The sequence below is a fragment of the Solanum lycopersicum genome, chromosome 1 (genome assembly GCF_036512215.1).
Source record: "Solanum lycopersicum chromosome 1, SLM_r2.1".
Taxonomy (NCBI): domain Eukaryota; kingdom Viridiplantae; phylum Streptophyta; class Magnoliopsida; order Solanales; family Solanaceae; genus Solanum; species Solanum lycopersicum.
In genome coordinates this window covers 423653-440226 of record NC_090800.1, presented here as the reverse complement: position 1 = coordinate 440226, position 16574 = coordinate 423653, and the positions used below count along the sequence as shown (strand labels likewise).

At 30.3% G+C, this 16574-nt stretch overlaps 2 protein-coding genes across 11 annotated transcripts; one reads left to right on the top strand and one right to left on the bottom strand.

The window, feature by feature from the left end:
- The first annotated feature begins 8388 nt into the window (after nt 1-8388).
- On the top strand, nt 8389-14397 carry LOC101261948 (65-kDa microtubule-associated protein 6). Of its 10 annotated transcripts, none has more exons than XM_069295429.1 (14): nt 8463-8710; nt 9137-9205; nt 9299-9381; nt 10285-10488; nt 10881-11144; nt 11280-11495; nt 11564-11719; nt 12174-12333; nt 12417-12568; nt 12765-12852; nt 12932-13005; nt 13088-13162; nt 13365-13717; nt 14031-14397. In XM_069295429.1, exons 3-13 carry the CDS (start codon nt 9301-9303, stop codon nt 13698-13700), a joined length of 1806 nt encoding a protein of 601 aa, XP_069151530.1. In that variant the 5' UTR covers nt 8463-8710; nt 9137-9205; nt 9299-9300; the 3' UTR covers nt 13701-13717; nt 14031-14397. The 10 variants fall into 10 exon arrangements, with proteins under 10 accessions (XP_010316528.1, XP_010316533.1, XP_010316535.1 ...); XM_069295427.1 differs by having other exon boundaries at nt 9133-9205; XM_010318226.4 differs by having other exon boundaries at nt 8389-9205.
- On the bottom strand, nt 14384-16483 carry LOC104645786 (putative clathrin assembly protein At1g25240). The gene has a single exon (XM_010318247.4). It carries the CDS (start codon nt 15868-15870, stop codon nt 14674-14676), a length of 1197 nt encoding a protein of 398 aa, XP_010316549.1. The 5' UTR covers nt 15871-16483; the 3' UTR covers nt 14384-14673.
- Nucleotides 16484-16574: the final 91 nt, after the last annotated feature.

Sequence of the window (16574 nt, the reverse complement as noted above, 5' to 3'; positions counted from 1 at the left end):
TTTCAGATTTTCAGATTAGATTTAAGAAATGAAGGGCATATTCGGTCCCACTGGGCGTGTCAATTCGTTTGCAACAATTTTTTAAACATATATATGGAAAATAAATAAACCATACAAGCAAAATCTGAAGAAACATAATTTCATTGATTAATAGCGGATACAATTCTCTTGATCCCTTGATTCTACTCTCCTAGAATTTATCCATGATTCGAGGGCCGTTAGTGACGTATTTCTCTATATGAATAATCCATTAATTTGCGAATTATTCGAGATCTTGATCTCTTTATGGGAGGTTGTCACATAAATTCTCTCATAACCAAAACTCTCAAAGCCCTTAAAGACTACATTGTGAATGCTGATTAAGTTAGAAGGAACATGTTTCTATTTATAGAGTCGTAAACATCCTACTAGAAAAAGGATTGGTTGTCAATCCAAAACCTTTTCCTAAAAGGAAAATTTTTTTATGGTAAGTAATCAGGGCAAATAAAATCCAACAAGTTTGAGTGTTTTTCCAAACCCTCCCTAAATATTTCTTAATTTTTTAGAAAATATATATTTTTCTAATTTGATAACATTTTATGACCAATGACATAGTTCATAAGATTAAAAAGTATTTTGTTACATATATATAAGTTTAGTTTGAGACCACAAGATTTAAAAGTGTTGTTTTTTTCTTAAAAAATTAAAATGGAAAAAGTAGATGAACACTAGAAGCATGATAAATTGTAGCAATCCAAAAAATTAATTTGTCAACAAATGTTTGTTTTTTTCAGCGAAACATGTGATTTTCGAAGTGTATGATGATGTATATAGACATTATCCTCAAGTGGATTATGCTTTAATTTGAAAAGTTAAGAGGATTTTATAAGTTAATGATATGGACTGGCCCATTGAAGTTATGGACTTTGTTTGTCCAGTATTGAGACAATTTTAATTGTGGCTTTGTTAGATAAAGAATTTTGGTTCATGTACTATTTGCATGATTTATTTATTGTTTAGAAGTTGTTTATACAATAAATATAATATATGGATTTATGATATTATGATACAAAGTATTCAAGAGTGGTATTAAACATGATATGACATAACTGCAGTTTATGATGTTATTTGTACTCTCTTTCATTATTTCAGCATATAGTATTTTATTTTTGATATGCTTTTTATTTAGAGAGAACAACTTGTCTATCATGGGCTTTTTTTTTTAAAAAAAAATGAAAATAATTATGGGCTTAGTTTGTTTGTCCAGAAAGACAATTATAATTGTGGATTTGTTACAAGTAACTGTTGATATGGATAAGTTAGGTAGGAAGAAAAAGTAAGTGTATAAAGAAAAAAAATACAATTATAATCAATTTTGTAATTTTATCTTTTGAATTAAGCTATTATCATATAGTTTTTAAAAAAGTATAATTATTTTTTCTTTTTAATTTAAGTTCAAATTATACCAAAGAAAGAGATATAATTGTGTGATGACACTTACAATTGCCTCGAGGTTCCCACCTGCACACACTAAAAAAAATTAGACATTTGTCTTGGGAATTTAATACAACACAAAGAATTAAAAAAAAAAAGTTAAAAAGCAAAACCCCAATTTATTATATTCTCTAAATCCATATTTAATGCTTTAAATCTTCAAAAGAAAAATGATATATATATTTTTTTTAAAAAAGGTAAATTTTGAATTCAATTGATTCTCTATTTCCTCCAATAAAATTGATGCAATTTCTTTAAATTCTAATTAATTTTTTGTTTTATAATTTTATTATATTTGTGTGAGTAGTGGGAAGAAAGAGGAGTTATGTTTTTTGATGAAGCAAGTGTATTATGCTAACCTTTATTTGTCCTTGAAAGTTGGTATTTTTGCATTCTTCACAACCTGTATTTGAATTAGCAAATTAGGATGAAATAGAAATAAAAGGTAGAGTAAAATAACAAATGATTAAATCTTAAGAGAAAACAAATAGACTAATTATATTATAGGGAAAACAAATTTCAGATTTGTGAACCAAATGAAATTAGTAAGTAGTAAAACAAGTAGCAAGTGATGTGAACCAAATGAAATTAGCAAGTAAAACAAGTATAGCAAATGATGTGAACCAAATCAAATTAGCAAGTAAAATAAGTATAGCAAGTAAAACAAGTAGCATAAATTTATTTATTATGTGAATTGGTTGGTTGGCGGGTTTATATAAAGGGAACAAAAAGAAAATCCTCAACGGAACTTTGATGCAACGGATTAAATTCTGACCCATCGAAATTATGGGCTTAATTTGTCCACAAAGACAATTATAAATTATAATTGTGGATTTCATATTACATATAAGTTTTGTTATTAAATATTTGTAATCCTCAATAACAAAATTTTGAATTTAAGCTACGATAATTCGTATTATAAATAAAGACTTTTTATCGCCATTCAATAACAAACTTATACAATAGAATGTAAATTTTATATCGAATTTAACTCACTTAATAATGCATAATGTTAAGAAGAAGGAAGCTTCTTAATTTTTTTTTCCTATAAACAATAACTATTTTTATTTTCTGACATACCAAAATAATCACATTCTTTTAAAGAAGAATTTCAAAAGAAAAATTGTAAAAGTGAATAACACCATTCATTATATACATATATAAAAAAAAAAAAATCTCAAAAGTAATTTTTCTAACTAAATTTAAATTAATTGAGTTCAAAATAAATAAATAAATAACCACTTATGTAATTAGTCAATATGATTGATAATGATTATTTGGTACAGTAGGTGGGGGTGCCCACCTATATTTTTATCATTTTTTTTTTCATATTTTATAATATAATTTAAAATGGTGTGCTTTCATTCTTTTCCAGCTTATACTCTATAGTCATTTTAATGTCATCAAAACATTTGTCTTCATCCTATAATTGCGAGTACGCATCAATCTTTAATATTAATCCACCAATAGATAGTTGAGTTATGAAAGATTAGACCATAATACATGAACGTATAAATTTAAACAAGTAGATATACACTATAACAAAAATAACTTAGCGATGATAAATATACACAATAACAAAGAGTGTTAAAATCTTTACCGATATTAGTTAATTGTTATTGCATCTGACACCACCATAGACTTTAAAGATATTTATAAAAAGTGCTAATTATCATTAAAAATATAAATTAAGCAATAATTAAATTAATATCACTAAGCAATTGCCGCTAAAAAATATTTATACATCCTACATATAATATGCCAAAAGCTATTTCGCTACAAATTAACTAGAGATTATCAACAAATTTTATAATTCATTGCATGTTTTGTGAGATTGGATTTACTTCATCCAACAATTATGGGGGTTTGTCAAATTAAATTGTGTTCAATATTTGCTCAAAATTTAGTATACTTCATGATGAAAATTGGAAAGGGCAAAAGTCAATGATTGTTGGAATTCTTAGTCAAATAAATCACACGAATGTTCTACTTTTTAAGTCATTTTAGCATCAATTCTTGTCTTGATTATTTTATAATAAAATAGGTGCTTCACAAAATTCTGGATTTATTGGAATTCTTGTGACAACCCTAATATCGTACATGTAATGTAATCATAATGTAATTTTAAATATTAATAAAATATATTTATGGACGTAACTTTATTTATGTTACACACGTTATTCATATAATTAACCCTTTTAACAATTATAATAAAATAATTGAGATTTTGAATTCACATCTTCGAAATTCTGTGCGTCTTGAAAAATAAATCTTATAAAATACAAATTAGAATATAATCAAATTCCAATACTAAACATATGCTTTTTATAAATAAATTTAAAAAAAAAAAAAATAGGCCCTGCCGTCATAAAAGATAATGAGTAGTTGTTGGATGTCACTATGAGTGTGCTGGTCAATGTTTTTATTGATAATACATATTTATTATGTTATAATTTATCTTACATATATTTGCTTTTCGAAATATAACTCATACAAGTTCTTACATATACTTTTGTTTATTTTAATTAAAAGATATAATTTATAATGTATTATTTTATTAATTTAAATGTTAACTTTTTAATTAAAAATAACACATAAATTAAGGTGAAGGAAATAGATACGTAATATCATGAATTATTATTTCTGAATGATATTTTTCTTGTCGTCCTTAATTCATAACATCAATTATTAGGATTACCATTAGCTAATTAATTAAGGTGAGAATTATTATCATTACTTTGCTTTAACTCTCAAGTTGTATATTCATGTAAAAATCACCTAAACCTAATCCCACCAAACTAATCACTGTTGATATAAAGTATAAACTATAAAGAGGTAGGGAAATTAGGTAAAGGGAACTAATTAATTTTAGAAGATAAAATGTCAAACAAATCAAAACTACTTGAAATAATTAAGGCACCGATATACCACGTTGGTTATCAATACTCATATCTATTATTGTCAATAGATATAATAATGTATAAATTTAAAGAATCTCATAGTGTAATACAATAATTGCATTCTGTCCCGACAAATTTAGTATTTACTAATAATTCCTTAAAATTGTTGTGGCATGATACATTAGTATGTTGTGATACATGGTAAATGATACACCGTAACCTAAAACTGTTAAGATTAAAAAAGGAAAAAAACGGAACATTTAAATTTGTTATCTAAATCAACTTAAATTACGGTAACCGTTCATTAATAAGCATTAATTCAGCACGTAATTGGATAACAATTTCAAATTTTGAAAATTCAAGATTATATCATTTAGTTTGAAGACATTTTTATGAACATCTAGTTATTAAACTTATTGATTGATACATGATAACAATTTTCAAAAACTCGTGATACATAGGAAATCATATGATACACATCAAATTCATGTATCAATGCATCGTCTAAACACTATAACACACTGAGTCGATATGTATCAGCAAGCACACTTGATAGCGTAGTTATTAAACTTATTGACTGATACATGATAACAATTTTCAAAAACTCTTGATTCATAGGAAATCATATGATACACATCTTATTCATGTATCAATGCATCGACTAATACACTATAACACACTGAATACTTATGTATTAAATTTATTGTCTGATACATGATAACAATTTTCAAAAATTCATGATACATATGGGATTCCTTTATTAAAATTTTTACTAATTTCAACAACAATGGTTGCTGCTTCTTTTTTTCCTTTTTTGGTGTATTTTGTCAACCTTTGATTTAGATGATTCGTCAAGATCTTTGTTTGAATTCTTCCGAACATTCATAGGATCATGCAAAGATTTTTTTCTATTTTCTTTTCAATTTTCATCATCCGAATCATAAATCCTTTTATTAGTAAAAAGATCCATTAATATGATGTAATAGAACAATGAACAAAAACAAAAAAAGAAAAGAAGAACGGATGATGGAGTAAGAAGAAAAAGAACACCTAGAGACGACTGATGTAATATAGCAATGAACAAGAAGAAAAAAATAGAAGAAAATAAGAGCAGATAATGGATTAAGAAGAAGAAGAAAAAGACTATAGACGGATGATGGAGTAAGAAGAAGAAGAAGAACCAGAGAACAATGGTCCAATTTTCAGAAATTTCAAATTTTTTGAATTTTGAAATTCAAAATTTCATATTAAATGTTGTGAAACGTTTTTAATTAAAATTAATAATTCAAAATCAAAAAGTGATTCAGAAGATTGAGTGTTTTAGTGGAGAAAAAATAGGCATGATATTGGGAAAGTGTGTGTTATAGGAGAGAGAAGACTCTATGTATGTCTAAACTTCTACTAAAATTAAAAAAAAGAGAATTATGTAATATTTAAAAAAAGAAGGGAAAATTAGAGAATACTAAACTTATCATCGTGTATTTAAGTTATTTTTCCTATAATATAAGAACAACTATATTATTGCCGCTAAATAATTTATCAATTTTTTTATTTGTTATAATATGTATACATAAATATAGTGACAGAATCACATATACTTGAGGGATATCAAAAAATTATATTATTTGTAGTTTAATAAAAATATTTCATATTGACTTCTTGGCTTTTACACAATTTTACTTCTTTATATTTTAACATCGTCACTGCACATATACATATTAAAGCATATCTTGCTATGTTATGCATTATGTATGTTTTTTCAGAAATATATATGGATCGAGATGAGTAGTTAAAAATATTTTTATTCCATCTCTTCAATCTTACAAAGTTTATAGTATCTAATTGCTAACCAATTCCATTTCAATCACAACCTTTAACAACATATTCTATTCTTAACCTCATCAAACACATATTTTATAATACAAGAACAAGTCATAACAATCAAGCTTTTAACACTTTATATTATAAAACTAGTACATAAATGCTCACTTTACATGGCCATTTGTGCAAAGTTTGGCACTTTATAGAAAAGGAAAAGCAAGACAATTATAGCATCTAACCACCAAATATTCACTTTGCTATGCCGACTATATACATGAGAAGTACTAAAATTGAAAGTTAAAAAGAAAGAAAAAGTAATATCACAATATATTCAATGTAATTTTATAATTAGTAAGATAAAAAGAAGGTAATATGCTTATATATGCAAATCTTCGTGATCGTACCTTGGGAAGTAGAGTGATCATGTTCTCAATAATACTTAAACAATGTCATATCTTATTTAATTACTTCTATTCAATATATCGTTTTGACATGCTATTTGCCTCTTTTACAAACCATAATAGCTAATCTTTCACATACGTGTACATCTCTTTTTCATATGTCCAAATAAAAAAATTGATTGAAAAAAATATTAAAACAACCTCAGAAATAGTAAGAATATGTCCCATGCAAAGTTGGCTATAATTGCAATTATTATAATTACCATAAGAAGGAATCAAATCTTTGCAAATATTTTATGATTTACATAATTGAATGAATGATAGGACCAAAAGGGGAAAAAAATTCAAAAGAACAATGGTTTAGCCTTTTTTCTATGTTTTTATTTTCTTTTTGGTTCCTCTCATTTTTGGGTTAGAGTGAGGAATTAAGTGTAGTAATAACATTTACAACTAGATAGAAGTAAAAAAAAAAGTCTTTTTTTTTCAAAAGTATATGATTTTCTTTTTACTAAGTATTTTAATTTTTACATGAAAATTTGAGCAATATACTATAATAATTTAAGGATATTTTACCTGATTTTCTTTATTATATATGCAAGTTAAATAAAGATGTAGAGTGTTATTATTCCTTCCTTTTTGGTATTAGAGAAATCAATATATGTGTATTTTTTTTTGGTACAGTAGTATTTTCAAAAGTATAATTTTTATATACAAAAGTATAATTTTTATATGCATATATAGTGTGTACGATGATAATACTGTAAAAATACTATTTTTATGCTAATTCACTAATATTCATTTAATATAACAAATCAAATAATTGACAAAATAAAATAGTCACTAACTGTTCTCAACGTTATTAATATCATATTCATAACTATTACCATAATACATAACTAATATAATTTAATTTTGCCTCAACTGATATTTATACCTCAATATTTTAACATACATATAATTCACTTTATAAAAATACAAATATTATATAAATACATGTATACTAATTCAATTTATATAAATATTAACGGTCACGCTTATGGAAAGTGAGGTCACGCTAAGGAAATTGGAATATATCTATTCACATTTCACATGGTTTATATCATTGGCTTAAGAAAAGAAAATATTATATTAAAATAGACTTGTAAAAAGACCAATCATTCTTTAATGATGCGATGATCTACTTGGTATTTCTAATCATTGATGATAATTGGAATTACTCAGTTTTAGAGTATTTTTCTACTTGAAAAGTGGGTCTAGAAGTGCAAAAATTTTTCTTTTAAGCTTCAAATGATACATTGATAAATCATATTAGTAACGCGAGATCGGAAGTTTGAAGAGTAATTCTCAAATTAAAAGATTTTAAATTGAATAGGATTAAAATAAAATATTTAAAGCATAAATTTAATGATATGTCTTAAAATGAATGTTGACGTGGACGTGAGGGTTGCCATACAAGTTATTCCTAAGAGATCTAGAAAGTTTCAAATATTTGAGGTCAGTAATTCAAGATAACGAAGATGTGACTTATCATAGTGTTGCGAAATGGACGAAATAGAGCTAGTATCCGATGTCTATGTGACAAAAATGTACAATTTAAATTTAGAAGAAAAAATTTATCAAGTCGTGATTAGTTCAACTATGTTATATATATAAGATAAACTGTTGATTGGTTAAGAACTCTCATGTCCGAAAGATTAAAATGCTGATTAGATGTGTGAACATATCACGAGATAATATTATGAATAAAGATATTTAAAATAAGACAGAATTATTGTTAATTTTAGACTTTACTTGTAAAAATATAGGATATGAATTTGTATCTAAACATAAACGAATAAAAAGAGTGAAATATTCATTTGTATTTTCCAAGCTGGAGTGTCCTGCAGCTGAACCATCTCTGCTCAGTTCTTCTTCTTCCATAACTAAAAATCAGCTCAAAAAGCAACAATCTTTTTCACCATTAATTCTTCCTAAGTTGTCATGTACCTAACTTGTTAATACTCTTTGCCCATTTTCTTGTTTGTTTCCTCAAGTAAAAGGAACAAAAAGAATGAAGAAACGAAGTTACTAAGGAAAGCAAGTTCATTTTTTGTCTTTTCTATAGTTGGTGACTAGGTGGGTATGACCTAATTTCTGTTTTTGTTTCTTTTTCTGGTGAGAAAGGAAGCTTTACATTTCAAAAATCATCTCTTCATACAAGAAAGGAAGCATTTTTATTGTTAAACATTTTGTTTTGGGGTTTGTCATACGTTCCCTTTACGTGTAGTTTCTTTATCTTTTAAGGAATTGTGTCTTTTTTGCTTTTGGGGGTTGATAATGACTTTCTATGATACCATATAGAGAAATGGGGTTTAGCAAAATTGAGTCTTTATGGTTTTAATTTTCTAAAATTTTGTATTTGGTGTAATTTTAGTATAATTTGTTGATGTTTGTAATTGTAAGTTTCCGCATTAGGCCTTTTATTTTGATCCAGACAAAGGGTACCTGCTTTCTTAGTTCATATCATTGGTCTCCTTTTGTTTCTGTTGATTGAAAAGACAGGATAAAAGTACTGTTGGCTTTATATTAGCTTTTCTTGAAGGAAGCTAATTGAATTTGTGCTGTAAAAGGGTAAACTTTTCTTGAACTTTTATTTTTTTTATGTTGCTTTTGTGAAGGAGAAATATAGAGGGATAATCATCATCTGTGATTTATCATCAGCAGATATGATGCTGGCTTTTGAAAGTCCTTCTTGCTGCAGTATCCATACAAGTCCTACTTGCCATACTTTACTTAGAGAACTAGAGGTACTTCCATCTTTTTTTGTTTTGATTTTGTTTGCTTTGAGGGAAGCTTCCTTTTTGTTTTTGTTCTTATTGTTTCGTTCGGGAATTTGGGTACTTAATTGTTGAGGGAATGTTCTGTTTACTGAAGGAACCTTACTAATAATTCTTGATGTTCCAAATTTTCATAAATTTATGTTTTTTGAGGAATTTCTTTGTGGTTGAGTGGATGTTGCTACTCGACTGAACAGCGGGATTTTGCTATTCTGGCTGAGTAGCCATGGCGGAGTTAGCATTTTTATTGATGGTGTTTAGAATATAAAGAGTTAAACACACTAAGAAACCAAGGATTATATCTACATATTTAGCATACCGTGGCTCCGCCCCTGTAGAGGAGTGGGACTTGCCGACCCCAACTTGTTTGGGACTGAGGCTTAGTTATTGTCGTTGTTCTTGTGGGCTAAAGAGCTGGTCTTGAACATAAATAGTCACTTTTTGCTTTGAGTGGTCTGTTAATGGTATATAAGTTGGAACTTGGCATGAGTGTTCTTACCAAGTTGGAATAGTTCCCCTTTGCTCTATTTTACGTAAGTTGAACTCATTTAGTAGTTTGTATGTTGTAAAGATGATGTATCAGAAGAGTTCTGATGGGAATGATTAATGTTTTCATTGGCTTTGAATTCTCCTGTATCTTATAGTTGATTAAGTCTTGGATTCGGGATTGAGGTATAGTTGATTGATGGTTTGTTTGTAGTTAGACGTAAGAATCTTCTATTCCTGAATTCAAATTTGTGTTTCTGTAAGTTTCGTAAGCCAAATTGGATTAGTAGTTCTCTTTCCCTGTATATGGAAGATTGCGAATTCAGTCAACCAAGTTAGAATTATGAGTATGCTAGTTTTATTTGACTCTATTTATCTGATGTCCAGCAAATATGGAAAGACATTGGAGAGACTGAAGCTGATAAAAACCGTATGCTGTCGGAGCTGGAGAGAGAATGTTTGGAAGTTTATCGGAGAAAAGTTGAAGAAGCTGCAAATACAAAAGCATGTCTTCATCAATCTGTTGCAACCAAAGAAGCCGAGGTTGCAACGTTAATGGCTGCTCTTGGTGAACTCAATATTAATTCACTGGTAATGAACTCTTCTCCAGTTCTCTTGGTGTTGGAAGAGTTATAGAAAAGCCTCCCCTCTCTACCCTTCTCCATTTAAATACCAGAATTTGGTCTTTCGTAAGGTGCAAACCCGTGATGTACGCCTAACTCACACACCATGTGTTGCACTCTTTTGACTAAACCAAAGCTCTGTGGGCAACTTCCACAACTGTTAGCTTACAGGCTGTTTCTTTATGTCTCATATTTGGCATCATCTTAGCTATATAAGGTTGTCTCCGGAAACTTTCGAAAAATTCTACTTCAATGTCACTGCACCATGAGATATGGATAAGTCCATTTCAATACTTTAATAGTCAAACAAACATCATGTGTATGCTAATGCTTCTAAACCATGCTTTCTCAACTCAACAGAAACAGCCAGAGAAGAAGTCAGCATCATTGAAGGAGCAACTAGCATTCGTTACACCACTTATCGATGATTTAAGAGTTAAGAAAGATGAAAGAGTTAAGCAGTTTGCAGATGTAAAGACACAAATCGACAAGATAACTAGTGAGATTTCCGAGTATTCTAATATCATCAATGCCATGAGTTCCTTAATTCTGGAAGATCATGACTTGTCACTGAGAAACCTCTCCGAATACAAGTCTCATCTTCGTGCTCTTCAAAAGGAGAAGGTATGCATAGATTAACTTGCATTTTAACAAGGAACAAAATATTTGTGGGTAACCATCATGAGTGTTGTAATTTTGGTTAATGTTGAGTATACTTATTTTAGCAAATTAACCAATAAATATTTTTCCTTCCTGCAGTCTGAGCGGATCCAAAAAGTTGTGGACTGTGTAAACGAGGTGCACTCTTTGTGTGGTGTCCTGGGGCTGGATTTTGGCAAAACTGTGAGTGATGTGCATCCAAGCTTGCATGAAACAAGCCTGGGACAATCCACTAACATTAGTGTCAGCGCATTGGAAAGTCTTGAACAGGCCATCTTCAGACTGAAGACAGAAAGAAAAGTTCGATATCAGAAGGTATTGCTTACTTCTGTCTTCTCATAGATTTTTCTTCTTTTCCAATTTAAATCTCATCATTGATGCAGCTAAAAGATGTTGCTGGATTGTTGTTTGAGCTTTGGACCTTAATGGATACAACCAGAGAAGAAAAGAGTAAGTTATCGAGGATCACTTCCGTTCTTCGTCTTTCTGAGGCAGAGGTTACAGAACCAGGTGCTCTTTCTCTGGAGGTTATTGAACAGGTTTGTGAGCATGCACAATCTTTTCAAATTTATTGCCTTTTTGTCTTTTTCCCACTACTTGTTTTTATTTCTTTTGACCAGCTCATACAACAATAACAACATACTCAGTGTAATCCCCACATTACGCAGCCTTACCCTTACCTTGTGAAGGTAGAAAAGCTGTTACCGATAGACCCTCGACTCAAGTGAAGAGCATAGAGAAAAATGGAGAAAGAAAAGTAGCAATTACAAATAGTATGATAAACGAAGCAAAGAAAACAACAAGTAATAGTAAAATGTTGCATATAGGCAATTCACCTCATAGTAGGATTCTAATGAAGCTAGTGAAGCATAGAGTCAAATGTACTAATGCATTGGACGGATTTCCCGCAATTGCAACCACTGATCTGTCGCTAATGATAATTTCTCAGGCTGTAGAGAAGTTTAATTTTGTCTATGACATTGATTTTGATAGATATCGACAGAAGTGGAGAGGCTGACCAAATTGAAAGCAAGCAGGATGAAGGAGTTGGTCATAAAAAGGAGAGCAGAGCTGGAGGACATATGCTACAAAAACCATATCGATCCTGACCCAAGTACTTCAGCTGATAAATCTAGTGCAATGATAGACTCTGGTAAGACATCAAATCTCGGAGACATAAAGTTGTATTCTACTAAGATGTCCGTGCACAGAAATGAATTCAAACTTCATTTGAAGGTCTTGTGGACCCTTGTGAACTCCTGGCAAATATTGAAGCACAAATAAACAAAGCAAAGGATGAAGCTTTAAGTCGAAAAGATATAATGGACAAAATAGACTGGTGGCTTTTTGCTTGTGAGGAGGAAAACTGGCTTGAAGATTACAACCAGGTATGAATCAATTGATTTCCTGTAGGCCATTGACATAGCTAACCACAGATCTCCGTTTACTATTATTTAATCCAGTTACTCTAGTTTTACTTTTGATGTGTGTGTTTGTTACAGATTTATATTCCTTGTTAAATGGAGTACAATAGTTGTAGATTTACTTTGTCTAAAGTTTGAGTAATGCTTTTTCTGTTATCAGGATTATAGACGTTACAGTGGTGGAAGAGGTGCTCACATAAACTTAAAGCGTGCTGAGCAAGCTAGAATTAAAGTGACTAAAATTCCAGGTAATCTACTCTGTCATTCCTTGTTATCATCTATCTTGGATATTCTGATGAAACTGAAATCGGCTGCATTTATTTTCAGTCGTGGTTAAAGCTTTGATTAACAAGACACTAGCTTGGGAGGATGAGAAACAGAAGTTGTTTCTTTATGATGGGGTGAGTTATCCTACTGCTAGAGTTATCTAGATCTCTTTTTTTGGTTGCGCTGTTTTTAAAATGAATTGGTCTCTACTTGTAGGTGAGATTGGTGTCAATATTGGAGGATTACAAAGTGGTTAGAAAGCAGAAAGAAGAGTCAAAGAAACGGGCTCAGGTAAATGTCAAATATTCTCATCAATGCATGGAACACATAAAATTTAGGAGAATGCATGATGTAGATGTCACTTGAACATAATTTATATTGTAGTCTACACCTTTTTATGTGTTTTGAACAAGTCCAAAGACGAGAAAGAGCATCCAATTCTTTTGGTTTTGAAAGCGGCAATGTTCGGCCCTCGTAAAATCTTTTTGTACAGGATCAGAAGAAACTCCATGATATGCTGCTGGCAGAGAAGAAATCTTTATATGGTTCCAAACCTAGCCCAAGAAGAAGCAGCAGCTTTAGGAAGGGAAATGGTTATAATGCCAATGGACATGGATCTGTTACACCCTCGCCACGTAGGAGCTCAATGTCTTGTGCAACTCCAGAGCTCTTAACACCCCGTTCCAACTCTGTGCGGCACAATGGTTATTTCAAGGAAATGACAAGGCTCTCTACCGGCCCTCTCAACTTTGTGTCTATGGCTAAGGAAGATACTGTGTCATTCTCTTCTATTTCCGGTTCTGATCCAGAATCTCCGCTTCAAGCTTGAACCCACAAATTGAGTTGGTATGTCTGTCTCATCAAGTTTCTATCAAATTATAGAGTTCAGTGTCATTTCAATTGTGGACTTTTCAAGAATCTCTTTCTTGAAAAGAATTTTTTCGCTACCTTCTCGTGATATTTTATAGAACTCATCAATAAGTGTTTCAGTTCTTACTTGTGGTGTGAAAGCCATCTAATCATTTGTTTGTTGTTCTCCTATTATACTTTTATTGCTCTACCTATTATTTTCAAGTGCATATGATGATTTGCTTTAACGTCGAATACTATTGTTTCAACTTACTCAAGTGTCATGTATTAGCATAATATCTCTTTACAGGTTGATGACCATCAGTCCATCCGTAGCAACTGTTTCCTTCAGAGAGAATACCACCTACAATATGCTTGTGAATAATGAAGGAAATGTACATTGATTAGAGATTTTCGAGGACTTCCTTTTGTGCATGCTGATGGATGAAGATAGCAGCTACCGGAAGATTGCTGACCAATGTGTATTTGTAAGAGATTTCTTGTTTTATCGTTTACCTGTACATACATTTGCAATAGAATTTCCACCATATTTTCTTTGGATTGTATTATCCTGTCTTTTCGGAAGCTAGATCCTAAGATGAGTTTGTTTCATGTATTGCTCACATTACTCTCTTCATGTTTGTTTGCGCGGAAAAAATGAAATAATTTTTGAAGCACCTTACTCTCTATTCCGTTGATTATAGTGATACAAATATGTATTAAAAAAAGGTTCGTCTGGTATACTAAAGCTCTCGTTATGCACGAGGTTCAGAGAAATACCAGACCACAAGTGATACAATATGTATGTATAAATGTAAATAGTGTTTCCTTTTTTTGCTCTTCTGCTATTGTGTCACCAATATAACATTTGAAAGTTTACACATATAGCCACTATTTTCACATATAGCCATTGTTTTCACATATAGCCATTGTTTTGACATATAGCCATTTTGCTATAAGAAGCTAATTAGATCTGGTAAGTCTGGAGTTCTTTTAATAGGTACATTATATGTACATATTTCAAAAGGATTAATTGCATATGGTGCAATTTTCACTCCATCATTTTGCATCAAATCTTCATCAAATTTCTCCCATTTATCTGTAATCACTGTCCTCAACTTGCTCTCTTTTTCGATATTTTGATCACCATTTTTTTCGCGTACAACAACTATACCTTTAGCTTCATGTTGATATGGAAGCATTCGCGATTCCTTTTCAGAAACTCCATTGATAATCTCTTCGAGTTCCTTAATATCTTCATAAGGAATTTGCTCAATTGTTGGAAATTCAGCTGCATTTTTCACCCCTATACTTTGACATAACTCGAAATATACTGACAATTCTTCACCTTGCATCATAGCTTTTTGTACAATCCCAAGTGCCATACTAGCTTCAACTTTTCCAGCAGAATCAATCCGCAACAGAATCCTAGCAATTCCATTGCAAATTCTGCTGTATACGTCGAAAACTTCAATCATAACACAATCCATAGCTTCAAGAACAAGAGGTACAACAGCATTACCACATAATGGCCTGATTTCAAGCAACATATCAAGTAAATATTGCAATTTTTGTAGTAGAACAAGATCTTGTATCATGGAATAACGTCCTTCAACCATAACAACAACGTTGTTATTATTATTATCATCATCATTGATGTGTTCCAAATTTTGTAAGTTCCTCCTTTCTTGCAAATTCATGAATAGCAGAGAGGATTTTTGATCAAGATAGGTGAAATAAGCGCGAATAAATTCATTTATTCCCCAAATTTTATAAGGATCTGAATATCCATCTTTGAAATTTGATAAATCGAATGGTAGCCTACCAATCCTTTGGATAGCTGGGATTTTAGAACTATAGACACCATGCATGAGCATTAATCCTTTTATTGCAACAACCCAACTTTTTGTTTTTTCCATGCGTAAAGAAATGGACCAAATGAGAGATTTTAGGTGGGTAGGAGATAATCGTAGCCACTTATAAACGCGATCAACGTTTTTCATGTCGATTGTTAATTCATCATGACTCGTAGCTTTAATCACAGCAGCTTCCATTTCTGGATTTCGAAATGATGTTCGTCTTGAAATGCTAGCTAACCAGAGGCTTTTATGATCTTTTACTAGACCAAAAGCTTTTCTCCATAGCCTCATTGTTTGTAAATTTTTCAAATTTGGTTTTTGGTTTTTTAGGTATGTGATTTTCCCCTACTTTTTTCTCTTTCTTGATATTCAAGTAAAAAAATTGGCATTTGTTTAAGGAATTGAGAACAAAAAAGAAGAACAAATGACAACAGAAAGAGTTAGGTGGTAGGGGGAAACACACATTGACATAAGTTATGAAAAAAGTATATAAAATAAAGGAAACCACATTTTGTGAGGTCTGTTAGCATTTACTAATTTTGTGTAGTTTTTGTATATTGGAACTTTTTTTTTTTGCGTGTATGGTTTTCTTGTAAATTAAATAAATGGAACTCTTATATAATTGTTTTAAAACAAAATAAATGTGCGTGTATTTGCGATGTAAAATATTCATTTTTTTGATGTTAAGATTAAGATATCTGAATATGAATGGACATATATTCTAAGATGTTGTTCGAGATATGAATGATGAATGATTTAAATTGTTTATTTTTCAACATTAGAATGTACATAGTTTATATATTTTTACACATAATAAATGTACAATTCAAATCATTGGATCATTCATTTAGTTGGTGTTGTTGTAGAAACAATGTGTGATGATTGATAATGGTGTTGGTAATCATCGACAGCGATGCTTGTTGTGATGGTGATACATTTTTGCCTAAAATGAAAATACCTATTAAAACAGGGGAGAAAACAGGGCTAAGATCTGG

What these genes read in the sequence shown, in the direction of transcription:
- LOC104645786 (XM_010318247.4), bottom strand. Translation starts at nt 15,870, where the DNA reads ATGAGGCTATGGAGAAAAGCTTTTGGTCTAGTAAAAGATCATAAAAGC.
- LOC101261948 (XM_010318226.4), top strand. Translation starts at nt 9,301, where the DNA reads ATGATGCTGGCTTTTGAAAGTCCTTCTTGCTGCAGTATCCATACAAGT. An exon ending in GAAAAGTTCGATATCAGAAG is followed by an intron (nt 11,496 to 11,563) that starts GTATTGCTTACT and finishes TCATTGATGCAG; the next exon opens with CTAAAAGATGTTGCTGGATT. An exon ending in TAGTGCAATGATAGACTCTG is followed by an intron (nt 12,334 to 12,416) that starts GTAAGACATCAA and finishes CTTCATTTGAAG; the next exon opens with GTCTTGTGGACCCTTGTGAA.